Consider the following 15856-nt stretch of genomic DNA (forward strand, 5'->3'; position numbering starts at 1 on the left):
CCTGTTGTGAAGGAAGGGTGCTCTTTGGGTGCGAAATGGAACCGTTTTGATGAATGTCTGTGCCTTTACAGCTACCTGTTGTGAAGGAAGGGTGCCCATTGGGCAAGAAATGGAACCATTTTGATGAATGTCTGCGCCTTTACGGCTACCTGTTGTGAAGGAAGGGTGCCCATTGGGCAGGAAATGGAACCATTTTGATGAATGTCTGCACCTTTACGGCTACTTGTTGTGAAGGAAGGGTGCTCATTGAGCAAGAAGTGGAACCATTTTGATGAAATGAATGTCTGCGCCTTTACGGCTACCTGTTCTAAACGAAGGGTGCTCATTGAGCAGGAAGTGGAACCATTTTGATGAAATTTATGTCTGCGCCTTTACGGCTACCTGTTCTGAAGGAAGGGTGCTCATTGAGCAGGAAGTGGAACCATTTTGATGAAATGAATGTCTGCGCCTTTACTGCTACCTGTTGTGAATGAAGGGTGCTGATTGAGCAGGAAGTGGAACCATTTTGATGAAATGAATGTCTGCTCCTTTACTGCTACCTGTTGTGAAGGAAGGGTGCTGATTGGGCGGGTAGTGGAACCGTTTTGATGAATGTTGTCGCCTTTACAGCTACCAGTTGTGAAGGAAGGGTGCTCATTTAGCGGGAAGTGAAACCGTTTGATGAATGTCTGTGCCGTTACGGCTAACTGTTGTGAAGGAAGTGTGCTCATTGGCGGGAAGTGGAACCGTTTTGATGAATGTCTGCGCCTTTAAGGCTACCTGTTGTGAAGGAAGGGTGCTCATTGGGCAGGAAGTGGAGCCGTTTTGATGAATGTCTGCGCCTTTATGGTTACTTGTTGTGAAGGAAGGGTGCTCATTGGGCAGGAAGTGGAACCGTTTTGATGAATGTCTGCGCCTTTACGGCTACCAGTTCTGAAGGAAGGGTGCTCATTGGGCGGGAAGTCGAACCGTTTTGATGAAATTAATGTCTGCGCCTTTATGGCTAACTGTTGTGAAGGAAGGGTGCTCATTGGGCGGGAAGTGGAACCGTTTTGATGAATGTCTGCGCCTTTACGGCTACCTGTTGTGAAGTAAGGGTGCTCATTGGGCGGAAAGTGGAACCGTTTTGATGAATGTCTGCGCCTTTACGGCTACTTGTTCTGAAGGAAGGGTGCTCATTGGGCAGGAGGTGAAACAATTTTTGATGAATGTCTGCGCCTTTACGGCTACCTGTTCTGAAGGAAGTGTGCTCATTGGGAAGGAAGTGGAACCATTTTGATGGAATGAATGTCTGCACCTTTACAGCTACCTGTTCTGAAGGAAGGGTGCTCATTGGGCGGGAAGTGGAACCGTTTTGATGAATGTCTGCGCCTTTACGGCTACCTGTTGTGAAGGAAGGGTGCTCATTGAGCGGGAAGTGGAACCGTTTTGATAAATGTCTGCGCCTTTACGGCTTCCTGTTGTGAAGGAAGGGTGCTCATTGGGCAGGAAATGGAACCATTTTGATTAAAGGAATGTATGCGCCTTTACGGCTACCTGTTGTGAAGGAAGGGTGCTGATTGGGCAGGTAGTGGAACTGTTTTTTTTTTTAAATTATATTTTTATTTGCTTTTTACAGTGCAAAAAAACAACTAGCATGTCACAAAATACCACCCTTTGTTCCCCCCCCTCCTCCCCTAAAATAATTCTACACTCTTCCGCTCCATCGGGTTGTACAGCGTTGCTCTATATAGTGCTTCCCTTTAACCAGGGTAGGAGGACCCCTCACCTCCCCAGTGCACAGACCTCCATCCAGGCCATGGTACCGGCGCCATTTGTCCCACACTCTAGCCCCGTAGTGAAACTGTTTTGATGAATGTTGGGGCCTTTATGGCTACCAGTTGTGAAGGAAGGGTGCTCATTTGGCGGGAAGTGGAACCGATTTGATGAATGTCCATGCCTTTACGGCTAACTGTTGTGAAGGAAGTGTGCTCATTGGGCGGGAAGTGGAACCGTTTTGATGAATGTCCGTGCATTTACGGCTACCTGTTGTGAAGGATGGGTGCTCATTGGGCGGGAAGTGAAAACATTTTGATGATTGTCTGCGCCTTTACGGCTACCTGTTGTGAAGGAAGGGTGCTCACTGGGCAGGAAATGAAACCGTGTTGATGAAATTAATGTCTGTGCCTTTACGGCTACCTGTTCTGAAGGAAGGATGCTCATTGGGCAGGAGATGGAACAATTTTTAATGAATTTCTGCACCTTTACGGCTACCTGTTCTGAAGGAAGTGTGCTCATTGAGAAGGGAGTGGAACCATTTTGATTAAATGAATGTCTGCACCTTTACAGCTACCTGTTCTGAAGGAAGGGGGCTCATTGGGCGGGAAGTGGAACAGTTTTGATGAATGTCTGCGCCTTTACGGCTGCCTGTTGTGAAGGAAGGGTGCTCATTGGGCGGGAAATGGAACCGTTTTGATGAATGTCTGCGCCTTTACGGCTACCTGTTGTGAAGGAAGGGTGCTCATTTGGCGGGAGGTGGAACCGTTTTGATGAATGTCTGCGCCCTTACGGCTACCTGTTTTGAAGGAAGGGTGCTCATTGGGTGGGAAATGGAACCGTTTTGATGAATGTCTGCGCCCCTACGGCTACCTGTTGTGAAGAAAGGGTGCTCATTTTTTCACTCCAACTTTTATCAAGTTAAAAAAAAAAATGTGAGCATTGTATAAATGGGGAATAACACGTGTAAACGGTAAGTACTTCCATTTTGCGTGCGATACACCTGTTTGTGGACAGGTACGTTCCCTCTGACGCAACCTGCGGTAGATATCCATGCATGGTAATAGGTAACTCCATAAAAGGGCCTTCGGATAGAACATTATTGTATTTTTGTTGCTGGACATTGGGCTCTGGTAATTCTTTAGAATTCAATGTAAGTTTATTGCCTCTATTCAGAATTTTGTAGCACATTTAAACTAGGATAGATATCCTGACTGTCAGTTGCCCAGACATATTGGCAAAGTCGTGGCTCACCTAGCTCACACACACTGCACACATCATCACTTGGCTACACACAGGATCCCTGTGCTCTAGCAGCAACATAATCATGAGATCCGGAGTTCACTAACACTTACATCAGATTAAGGAAGAATACCTCTTCCTCATTTCTAGAGGGTAACTCTCATGTTGCCTCGTCTAAGTGTGGAATTAAATGCAGTCCTGGATTTTAATCTCGTTTCACCTTGTCATGCATTCATACAGCTGCGGCTCCTCCTTTAAGTCGGAGGAGCATCGCCCCACTGCTCTCTGAGCAGTGCAAAAGGAACAATAAAATAATAATAACAACGTTATTATCATTTTATTTTTAGCACTGAGACAGGTTAGGACGGGTCAGGACTTGGCTGTCATCAGAGGGAGGAGGAGTGGTTGGTGCGCCATAACGCATGACGGTTAGGCTCGCCGTCTTGGTCCGGCCAAACAGACATGCACACTTAGCATTTCTCCATCTGGCTGTGTTGCACAGCCGGGTGGAGAACAATCCCAGGCTCCAAAGCACTGTCTGAGCGGCAAACCAGGCCGTTAAGACCATCAAGACGGTGCTATGATGTTGGTGACAGCAGCGTCATGATTGGCTTGCGTAGAGTCTGGTAGCCTGTGTGCTGCCGAGAGTCAGGAACAGAGGGAGGATGGAGGAGAGGCGACGGCCTGCAGGTAAGCCGTCTTTTGTTTTTTTTCTACCTCTTCACCCTTTCCCCACCACTACTGTCCCCCAGCAGCAACCACTGCATTAATGGGCCTTGATTACAAGTGCCTCAGAGAAGGAAGTTCACATGCAGATTGTGGTGCTTTCCACACCAACATCCACACAGCTTGGTATTTACTTGTCTTTTTCAGAGTGTTAAATTTCAAGGAGCTTGAGCTTGAGGGGGAGGGGGAGGAGAAGGGAGCTGGAGGTGGATCCACAGTTCCCATCTTTATCACACTCAGTAATTACTAGGTGCAAGAAACAGCACCACTCGTAAATATGATCTTAACTTAACAAGGACGGACGCACTCAAATGTGCTGATATTGTCCTATTGTTATTTGTCGACATCAGGACACATTCAGCAGCTCCCACAAAACGTGTGCTTTACATTTAGAGCAGCAACCTGCAAGGGTTGTACTACTGGATTTCAACCCCAGAATATCATGGTACAAGGGACAGAATATCATGGGAAAGGTAAGTGTATATAGGGAAATATAGAATTATTGTTCCTAACGCCACATCTATGCCCCTTGAAGATATATACATCACCAAGGTACATATATGTGGGGCTGAGTATAGAAAATCTAGATTTAACTGTTGATATTGTATTTAGAATATTTTGTCCTCGATATTGTAAAGTCAATATTCAGGATGAACACCCCTGCCTACAGGGACCAATGGAGCTGCCTGTACAAGCTGGAAGACAGCTGGACCATACCTTGTGGATGCCAATGCCACTGAGAAACTAAAGACACTACGAGTGTTGTCACTTCACAGGTGTTTTAGACATGAACGATGATTTGGAAGCAGGTTACTTTCGAAGCTCTGTTTATAAGAGCTCTATAAGAATGTCAGCTGTGTATATCTATACTCATTACACAATTAGCCATTATATACCACTTACTAATACCCAAGCCAACTACTAAGCAGCCTTAGAATAAGCACAATTTAGACAAACCAGTAAGGCCCTAGGGTTATCACTTGCAGTCTGAATTCAACTCCCTGATGCTTGTACTCACTAAGTTATGTTGCAGTGACTGTAACTTGTGCCTCACACAAGGATCTCGGCAACACAAGCAGTAACCCACTGAACTTTCTTCATAAAATACAGCCTGTGGTCTGGATGTTGCCTGCTGTGCTGTGAAGCAGGCACATTAATCATCCATGCTACTTTTAAAAAATCAGACCTTTTGCCAGGCTGCACATAAATGTATTAACCATAGATATCTTTAAAATATTATACACATATGTCTCTTTAGCATGTACCTTAACCCCATAAGATAAAAGGCAAACAGTTTTTGACCAATGAGGAAAATTACTAGCACATTTGTCCTGGTTTCCAATTTCTTTGTGGCAGAGTTTTTTGTTGTTGTTTCAAATGTGTAAGTCGTCTGTCACTCGCCATTCTTCATGACTCCACCAATTACCGCGGCCACCCTTTTATAAAGTCTTGGAGATTTTCTTTCCATTTCCTGGTCTGGAAGCACTAGTGGGAAAAGTAAAACTGTAAGTATTAGAACACAGCTGTCCATTAACAACATGCGTTAAGAGTTGCCTTCGACTAATCCTAGCTTTTGAACCAAGGACGTCATGTGTCCTGGAACGTGGAGGCCTACACTTACCATGAGCAGACACTACAAGCCCCAGCATGCTCAGTGTGAAAAAGCAGGTCTGTCTGTGTCACACTGATGAGGAGGGTCCAGTTCGAAGCCATGATGAGACCATGTGAAATGATAGGGTCGTTCAGTTCAGTGGATCGTATTTTGTACCTCGTGCATTTTCCGTTACTTGCCACATTGTTGTCAGCCGCATTTAGCGCGGGTTGTTTCATCTTGACGTCGCTGCTGATCTGTTATTAGCACGCACTGAACAAAAGCAGTTACTCGTCCCTAATTCAAGTACATTCAACTTTAAGTGGCTGCAACAAGCAATACTCGCCGTGTTTCCTGAACCTGGCCCCCAATTAGCATGCAGTTTTCATGTTAAATTGCAGGTCCTGCTAAATGATTGCTATTGTTCAGTCTGTTCGACGTTACGTTACAAAGATGGATTAATCATTGGCTCGGTGCAAGTGTATATGGTTCTTTCTGTTGTGGCATATGATTACCCATTTCTATCTAATTGGAAACCGAAGGGTTCAATTGATTTACACGGACTCTAAATTGCAAACACTTGCTAATAAAGAACGAATAGCTTCTCTTTAGTGCCTGTTATTCCCGAGTGTAATTTAGGGACAGAGCTTTTGTTTACTTGTGCGAGGCCGTTTTACCGCACGCTGCAGTCTGCTGGGTGGGTTTACTGCGGGCGGCTGCCTGCGGCGTGAGATCGCCGACCCTCACACAGTCAAGGCGGAGGCAGCAGGGCCAGTTTGCCCACCCCTCTGCGCCTTCTGCACGGCTTGAGCTCTACTCGCCATAGTCCTCTTCCCATACCACCCGGCTGGCCTGCAGTTCTCAATTGCAACCTGGGGCCAAAAGCCCCTTATCTCATTCAAGGTTGGAGGTTGGGCAGCTAAAGCCGTTACTCATTTTCAAAGCTGTTTCCCCACCGTGACATCCTGAACTGAGAGGAATATCAGACTCGCGGGGTCATGCCCAGGCTGCCAGATGTCTCACTATCATGGGGGATACAAAAGATCCAGGACGTCCCTTATTACAAAATGTTTAATTGGTCGGACAACAACACCCATGATGCATAGGCGTTTTTTTAGGAAAGCCGAGAACATACAAGATTGACATCTTGTGCCAAGCACAAGTGGGCTGTTCCAACTTCACTTTTTCCTGGGACCTAAGCTTCCCATTATTTCTTTTGTTTATGTATTTTCTACCCTGTGTGTGCACTTTTGTGTAGATTCTCGGCCAGCCCCCACAGACTGGCAGAGATAGTAATAATGACAGGAGTGTAGTGTTTACATTGCACTGTGCCCTGTTTTAATTTCTTCATGTATAACTATCTCTGTGAGAAGAGTGAATTGAAGTGTGCTCCAAACGGCACAACAATAAAAAAGGGATGACCTCCAGCACAAAAGTTGCAAGCGTCTCAGGTCAGTCTAACTCTTTCAGCCTCTTGTGTTTTTTTCCGCTAAGAGCATGTGTGAATTTCACTGAAGAGAGGCACACTGTATGATTAGAAATGGTTTATTGTATGCAGGACAAGTTGTCACAGCAAAGGGGGCCAGGCTAAAAAGATAAGCAATCTGGAACAACTCTCACAGTACACATACATCCAACAATTCCCCCCATGGATTATACAGTAGCCATTCAGCCCAGATGAATACCAATTCACCAAAAACATGCACATCCTCCCCTCATACAAGCAATGAAGAAGAATTATAACAACATGTCAATGAAAAAACAACAGTTGCAATAGGCATAGAGGCCTTACAACCAGTAGAAAATAATGGGGTGGAAAGTGTACTCAATTTCATAGGGAATAACAAGGTGCAGTAGAGTACTCAACTTCTGAGTTTTAATGGTGTTATTTTGACTCTTGCTCTCCACTATAATAATAATATAAAAGGTTCCTTTTTCTATTAGGTCTGTTTCCATGACCATTTATAATGAGAGGATTTGACCCCAAAACGCCACTTTTGTACAGGTTCACCAGTATCTTGGAGGGAGGGAGAAGTAGGTGTCACCGACTGCATGATACAATAACAAGATCCAGCAAAAACTAAAAGTTGTAAAATGTAGAAGCAGTTTGAATCCACTTGTGGGTGAAGGTCACAGCAGGATGTGTGTGCAAAAATCATAATTCACAAATTAAAGCGAAGAGTGGCAATTAAATAAATTTGCCAAAAGTATGCAAAGTGCTGTAATATATGAGGCCCTGAAACAGTACGCAAGTCGCTATGGAACTTCCAGATCAGCACACAATATGTAGACTTGTGATGACCATCCATGATTGAAGACACAGTACTTGAAAACTCTAATTTAAACACTAAGATGAAGATAAGTACCATGCAATGCCAGTAAATTAAAAAAAAAGTGACATAGGAGACGCAGGAAGTTAGGCTACACACAGGAGCTAAATGCTTCCGGAATATATTTTTCAATTACATTCTCCCATGAACTAGGGAAGTGCTGGTTTCTGAAAAAGTCCATACGCTGAAGATGGGCAGCCTGACATTAGAAGAGGCTGACACACTGAAGAAAGTCATCACAAACTTAAGAAACAGTGCAAGCAACTTTGAGGGATCCCATGAGAAGCACGCCCTAGCAGGAAGTGACTTGTCAAATTCTCCTGACCAGGACACAACACAGAATGAGCGCATAAGGTCAGGCTACAATGCTGTAAAAGCATGAGCGAGGCAAGGCACAAGAATGAGGAGTGCGGAACGTTGTCTTGCAGAAGATGGAAATGGAAGCGGCCAATACTGGACACGATAAACGGAAAAAAGCGCAATAAAGAATGATTCAGAGGAAAGGCTGGAAATGCAAGCCCCAAGGTATAGCCGAACAGCGAGAAACATATGCTGTTAGAATGGGTATACCTGAAGAGACAAAACAGTCCAATAAGATTCTGGAGGGTTCTTGGTAGGATGAATGTCAATTTATCACCAACATTGTGAAATTCAATGAAGAGAGGAACACTGCAAAGATTAACAGGAATGGTTAAATGTAGACAGAAACATACATCAAACGGGACCCAGGGTCAACTGAGAAGCAACCTGAAACGCTCACATTATGCGTCCAAACAAATCCATAATATAATATGCAATAGCCAATACAAGCCCAGATTAATGCTCATCAGCAGAACTCCACAATATGCTGCTTCTTTGCAGGCCCGTATACAAAATAGAACATGCCAATGGGTTTGACCTTGGCAAACTGGTGCGATGGTTACCTTTTTGTGAACATTTTTTGTTGGAAGTATATACCAAGCACATGTTTTTTAAACAGCACAAAAGAGAACATATGCTGTTGTCTAATTATGGCAGTCATTTGCTGTGTTTCTTGGCATTTTCTTTATACCATATAAGATGTCTTATGTAACTTTTAATTCTTTCTGTCTTCTGTGATAATAATATATTATATATTTAAAATGTTAACTGATAAACCTATATCTTCATGTGTATGTATCCATTGTAAATGTTATTAATAAAACATTTCGACATAAATAACAATGATAATATTTGATATAATATTACTAGAATAGTAGAGATGCGCTCTAGCAAGCAGGTATACTTAGAATAGGTTTAGAAACCTTCTGTTTTAAAGTATCTTACAGGAAAACATGTTTTTTATTGGTGTAAAGAAAAGATGCTATTGTATGTGAATTACTATAACCTGAAGAAATAGTTTATAGAATGAAAAGGAAAAAGCGTTGGCATACCAGACCTGACACTGCAATGGACTTTTATTAGGCGGATGTGTATGTGTGATCAGACTTAAAGCTGTCACACACAGTGCAAAACAGCCAGTGGCTGAATTGGCCTGATACATTTACCTGGGCTCTCTGCTGTCGTGGGCAGAAGCAACATGTGAATAAAAGTCCAACAGGCAAATGGATAAGGAGGGCTTGCCCAAAACCCCTCTACGTATGTAAATATGCATGTCTTTTTATTTATGAACTTCTTGATTACATACGGTTGGTGGGACCACTAAAGCTGTCTTTAGGCCACAATTGAAAACTGTAAGCTTTAAGTCTCAGAAAGCAAAGTCTTTTTGGCTAATACAAAGAGTCATGGGTGGCTAGAAGTTTAACAATTGGCTGTATTGTGGGTGCTACATTCAGTGCCGCTATGACTAGTAGAAGAGCTCTGGGTGGTTCTTGTGATGGTTTAACACTTAGAGGGCCAGCTTGCTGGAACGGGGCCTAGGTGAGTTACAGAGGCATAACTGTATTGACTGGAATCCTCCTCGTGCCTCTTTCTTTAGCCACGCTGTACTTCCTGTATTTTTATCCCACTATTGCAGGTTGTTTTTCATGTCTTCTTTCTCCCTTTACCACTGTTTCCCTCTGATTCTCTTCTTCCTTCTTTCTCTATTTTCTACTTTTCCCTCATTTTCTCTGGTTCAGGGTCCAGCGATCGAAATTATATCTTACTCCCTAAAAAGGAGAACTGGTGCTCACCAGGTGGATCCACTGGTCCAAATTAAGCACCGGTGCTGCAGCTTGTAATTCCATAGTTACAGTGGAAAAGCTACAGTCAGTACTGAATAAGCGCTGTCCAGATCATTTTGCAGCCCGGAGGCTACTTTATACGCATAAATGGTAAACATGACTATTGTCTTGGTTGTTGCATTAGAACAATATTGAAATTATTCATTCATATAGCACAGAAAATACTGTGTTAGATTTTACATCTTTTTAATGAATTTAAAGTGCAAAAGAACATGAAATAGATGAAAAAATAACTTCAGCTTTCATTGAAAGTGTATTTCCCTTCCTTGCAGGTGGTTTGCAGTCATTCACATGGTCCCTCACCTACACTGTGACGACGGCGCCGGGTGCACCATCAGAGACCTCTCCGCCAGCGCCTGGTATTAGAAGTACATATATGTCACCCTCCTCGGTCACCCACCGGATACCGGTCTATCCTCACCGGGAAGAGCACGGGTAAGTCACATATGGACCTTTTTCAGATTTTGAATAGTGTTAAAACCAGAACGCTCAAGTTCCGTAGCTCCATATGTGAGTCGAATTACAGTCCAAGTTTTTTATTTACATTCTGGTACTTGTATTATTTTTTTTAAACTGTTATTATTAACACAAATGTGGCCAGCAATCGATGACATATACATTACACGTAATAAAGTTACCTTTATGACGCAAGTAACGGTATTAACAAGCCGTATCAGGGAAGTACATTCAATATGGTACATCTCGGAATGGGGTCAGAACAATTAGCCACTGTTGTCCCTCTCCTCATTATCCGCCTCGAGACCATAGTACCTTAACCACGGGGCCCAAATCTTAGTGAATGTTGTGGGGCAACCTCTTGCTTTGTACATCACTTTCTCTGCAGCCATGTACAGGTCCATGCCTGCCCTCCATTCCACTAACGTTGGAAGGTCCGGAGCCCTCCAGCATTTAGCAATGTCCCTCTTGGCCACCACCAACCCCAAGTTACATAGCAAAAGTCGGTGTCTGGGAAGGCCAATCTCGGTGGAGACATCCAGTAATATGCACTTGGTGTCTCTCTGTAGGCAGGTTCCCACTATCTCGCCCATTTCCCCCGGTATCTTTCTCCAGTATTTCTCTATCAGATGTCAGTCCCACAATGTGTCTATGAATGTAGCACTTACTGATTTACACCTTAGACAGTTAGATTTATCTGCTCTCTCCATTGCGTGGAGGCGCTCTCTATCAAAGTATATTATATTCAAATTTTGAATTGCACCAACCGCAGGTGTAGTTTGATTGCGACCTCTCTGGGGTGCATTAGGGCAGCCTCCGAGTCTATGTCTGGTAGCTGACCAGTCCTGCTTTCCCACTTGGATCTATGGGCCGTCAGCCTATCTGGAATATTATTAATTAGAGTTTTGTGGGTCCACAAGACCGGCTTATTGGGAATTTCTTCCTGCAATAGCCTACCTTCAAGTGGGGCAAATTCGGGGATGTAGGTGGGGTCTATTTCCCCTGCTTTCCAGGCATGTTGTAGCTGTGAATATTTGTATCTTTGAGAGTCATGTAGTTGGAAATCGGTTTGGAGTGATTCAAATTAGATAAGGGTGCCTACCTTAATTATATCCCCCAGGCTAGAGATCCCGACCGTATCCAATGGTTGGAAACCTTGGAGCTTGTTTATTTCAGGTAGCCTTGTGCCCTTTCACAGTGGTGCCTCCCTTGTCAGCTTCTTGTCCCATTTCATCTGTCTTTCTGCCCCTTTCCACGCCTCTATAACCCTCTGAGTGGCTGGCAGCAGCCTTCTTACCCCTTTACCCCCATATATGTAGTGTAGATGTGTGTGTTCTCGAAATGTAATCTATTGCACGGCATAGGTGAGGTGATCCCTGGGCATATGTTCCCATTCATTTACCACAATCAGGTGGGCCGCTCTATGGAAAGCTTGTATGTCAGGTAGGGCTATTCCTCAGTTGAATTGATTGCACTGCAGTGTCTGTAGAGCTATTCGTGGTTTATGACCGTCTCATAGGAGTGTTCACAGTTCCCTATTGATGGAGGTAAATATTGCCTCAGGTATTCTGCAATACGTGTTCTGCAGTATATATAGTGGTTTGGGGAGTGTTATCATTTTGTATAGTGTGGCCCTCCCGTATATCGTTAGTGGAAGCCGTCTCCATCTTGCCACATTGTCACGGAATTCCACCAGGATCTGTCTGATATTGTGATTGATACATACTGCAACGTGCAGATACTGAAAGCCCTCCCTCGCCACCCAGAGTTGCTCAAGTATAGACTCTGTATCCAGTGAGCCCCCCACCACATATAGACTAGTTTTATGCCAGTTAATGTTAAATCCTGAGTGATTCCCATATTCTCTAAACAACTGGAGTATCAACCGGAGTGTTTTCTCTGGTACGCTGACATACAGTTGTATGTTGTCAGCATATAGTGAAATTCGCTCATCGCTAAGAATCCCAGCATTGTCTCTAAAGCCCCTGAGGTCTGGGTGGGCCCCAACCTTGCATGCAAGTGGTTCCAGCGCTAGTGCAAATAACAGCGGGGAAAGGGGGCAGCCCTGCCTGGTGCCTCTCCTCACCGGGAACTCTGCCGACTGCGCCACGTTAACATGTACCCTATCCCAGGAAATACTGTGTAGCAATTCTACCCATGCCATAAAGATAGGGCCAAATCCAAACGTTAGCAGGGCTTGTTACATGTATGGCCAGTGCACTGCATCAAACACCTTTTCGGCCTCTTAGGCAAAGAGAGCGGTCCGTCTGTTTTTTACTGTGTCTAACCAGTTGGCCAGGTGGTGGAGGTTAAGGCATGTGGCACGTTTAGGCATTGGTTATTATGGATCAATGTTGTGATCACCAGTAGTAGGCGGGCTGCTAGGATAGCAGCCAGTATTTTGGTTTCTACATTAAGTAGTGATATCGGGTGGTATAAACCGCAATCTGTGGGGGGCTTACCGGGTTTGTGGATCACTATAACGAACGCTGGACATAGGTCAGGTGGTAGTGCTCCCTCGTCTTGCGCCACCTGGAACATATTTAGAAGGTGCGGGGACAGCAAACTGGTATGCTGTTTAAAAAATTCGAGTGGTAGCACGTTTGGGCCTTAGGCTTTTCCCAGTTTCTGTCTAGTGATCACTTCTGTCACTTCCTGCAGCGTCAAGTCGCTGTCCAGGGCTAAACGGTCCTCGTGAGTGAGAGTGGGAACATCTATGGTATTAAGGTAGTTATTTATTTGAGCCGTGTCTGCCAGGGGACTGTCCTCGCGACGTAGAGGGTCTTGTAGTAGCGAGCTAAAGCGTCAGCCACATCTTGCACTGTTGTTTACCTCTTATCTGCTTCATTTATCGCCGCTACCATCTTGCCTCCTGTTGGATTTGGCCCTTAAGGCAGGTTCACCCCTAATCTTTTTGCTTTTAATCTGTGATCTATGTGGATGATTTTCTGGTCTGTGCGCACTTTTTCCCTGTGTCCCAGAGTAAAGTGCGTGCATGTAGTACGCTGGCCTGCTCTCCCATAGGAATGCATGGGGAATGTCTGTGTCCCTAGCAGTTCCTGATGCGTGGGGATTGCATGCTCGAATTTGGTATGTGCGAGTTCGTGGGAATGAATGCTTCGCAATGATGTATGTTGCGTGAGTGTGGCATGTGTAGAAATGCCATTTCCAGGACTTGGCATATTAATGTAAAATATGCCTGTCGTGTGATTGGCTGGAGCTGGCTGGTGAGCCTGGCTCCAGGAAGGCTGGATGGGTCTGCCCGGTGGTGAGTGTGAGATTAGCATGTTGATGGCTTGGGAGGAGTGCACCTGGTCCCTGATGGTCCTGGGCTTTCCCCACACAATGCTGGCTCCACCCCCTGTAGTGCGACTGATGGCCCAAGCCCTGCCAGTGAATAGAGAGGGTGGTTGAGGTAAACAGAGTACTTCAGAACCAGCTGCAACTGGTTTCTCCCCCACCCTGCACCTACAGACAAAGGAGTTTACAGTATAAGAAGGGGCTGTGTCCCCTTACAATTTGTTCTCTGTTCTGCTTTGGACCTTGCCAGAGGGGGCTGTTGCTGCTGCTGGGGCCAGGAGAACCTCCACTTGGACTGTCTCCCTGCCTGGAGACCCAGTGTGCTGGCTCTGGCCCTGCCTTGTCCCTCCGCCTGCCTCCAGACCCTGCTGGAGCTGTTGCTGTGCCTGGAAGCGCCTCCACTCGATTTATAGCGCTAGGAGCGCTTTCCCTGTGCCCCAGCGCTCAATAGCGCTTTGTTTATATTTCTAGCGCTTGGAGCGCTTTCTTTAGCCCCTAAGCGCTTGGGAGCGCTTTCTTGACATTGCCGGTGCCCACCCGGCATTGGGGCAGTTTTTGCCGAAATTGCGGACGAGCGAGTGCCTACCTCGCTTTATATTTTAATTAGGAGCCGGTGCCCACCCGGCATTGCCCCGTTCTTGGATTTGTAATTTACCACGAGGGAGCCCACTCCTCAGGTACTGAGACCCCGCCTGCCTGCCTAAAACGGGCCGCCGCGACGACCCGGAAGTGTTGGGCCGGGCCGGCCAATCCCTGCGCGGCCCGGGAGAGGCAGCTGGAAGTCCCGCCCCCGCAACCAGGCAGCGAGGAGGCCCCCGCAACCAGGCAGCGAGGAGAGAAGCGCCGCCAGCGAGGCTCCCTGAGGGAAGAGGAGCCCCGCGCTGCCCAGCGAAGGTGAGCCAGCAGTGTCCCTGCCCTCACAGCTCCAGCGAGGATCCGGTGAGTGCGGGGGCGGGTCCTTTGCGATTCTTTGAGCGGCCCCAGTTGGCAGAGGGCCGCTCCGACGCTGCAGCATTTCTGTTCACGAGCCGTTAGAGGCTCGGGGGCAAGTGGTGTTCTGAGCCCGGCGAGACTCCAACGACGGCCGCATTTGTTAACGAGCCCCGAGGCTCGAGGGGGCAATTGTTTTACGAGCCCTGAGAGGCTCATTGGCCACATTTGTTCTTTGAGCCTAGCGAGGCTCCAGCCCACATCATTTTAGAGCGCTGAGCTCTCGAGTGCATAATTGTTCATTGAGCCCTGAGAGAGGCTCTGGGGGCATATTCATTATCTTAAGAGCGCTGAAGCTCTAATTTGCGCATTTGCTTTGCGAGCCCCTGAGAGGCTCCTTGTTCACCTTTGTTCTTGAGCCCACCTGGCTCCAACGTTGTGCATCTGTTATTTACAACTGTCCAGCACTTAGTGGACAGTTGCTACGTTTAGGTTTGTGTGCTGTGCTGCCTGCGCAGCTTCCCTGACACTGAGACTCAGGGCATTCCGCCCCTTTCGAGGCCAGTTGGCCTGAGGGACAAGTTCTAGTGTTGTGCTATGTGCACCCTGCGCATTGTAATTTATTGTTGATATGATTCTTGCGCAAAAGGTCTAATCTGCACCTCTGTGTTTAATACCTCATGTGCAATTGTTGATGTCCGCTTACCTTTGCTAAATGTGACCTGCTTAGGTATTTTATGTTTAGGTTTCCTTCCCTTTGCTAAGAGTGAATTGCTTAGGTGTTGGTATTCCTTCCTTAGGTCCTGAAGCGAAGGTCCTAGTTACCTGCGTGATTTTCCTACAGTGTTTTAGGGTTGCGTAGGAGGTATTTACTTTGTTCCAGTGATTACTGGATGAGTGTTGCATTTACTATTTTGGTGCTATAATCATTATATGTTTATGTCCTAAGTGTATACCTACAAGTATTATTTCTAACAAGTGCCTACCCCTGACAGTGGTCCATGTGGTCCTGTCCTGTACATAATTCCCTTGTAAATTCTGCCCGTGCCTCTGGCACATTGTAAAGTTTGTGGGTTATCTACTGTGTTTTTATTATAATACAAAGGCTATTTTTATATAACCTTGTGTGGAGTTTTCCTTTGTGGTGGGCCTTGGGTGTTGTTGCTGGGGTGCGTGCGCAAATACTTAACTCATACCGCCTCCAAGTTTAGCCTAGACTGCTCGCGCCACGCTACCTAGAGGGCGAGTGGGGGTTGCCTTGGTGTGTGACTCCCCTGCCCTGACTTTAGAAATGTTGATCCCTGACTGACCTCGACGCGAGTCTTGGCCGGCCAGGGTCCCGT

The 15856-nt window shown here is 45.9% G+C and overlaps 1 protein-coding gene across 2 annotated transcripts in view; it reads left to right on the forward strand.

Annotated features, from left to right (window-relative positions):
• The window catches only part of RFX4 (regulatory factor X4), a 267277-nt gene that overhangs the window by 231765 nt on the left and 19656 nt on the right, over positions 1-15856 (forward strand). For both annotated transcript variants that reach the window (XM_086939196.1, XM_086939205.1), the window contains exon 16: positions 10100-10262. In XM_086939196.1, the coding sequence (XP_086795322.1) occupies positions 10100-10262 (163 nt within the window). The remainder of the gene's footprint in view (positions 1-10099; positions 10263-15856) is intronic.

This window comes from Lissotriton vulgaris, chromosome 1_1 (genome assembly GCF_964263255.1).
Source record: "Lissotriton vulgaris chromosome 1_1, aLisVul1.2, whole genome shotgun sequence".
Classification (NCBI taxonomy): domain Eukaryota; kingdom Metazoa; phylum Chordata; class Amphibia; order Caudata; family Salamandridae; genus Lissotriton; species Lissotriton vulgaris.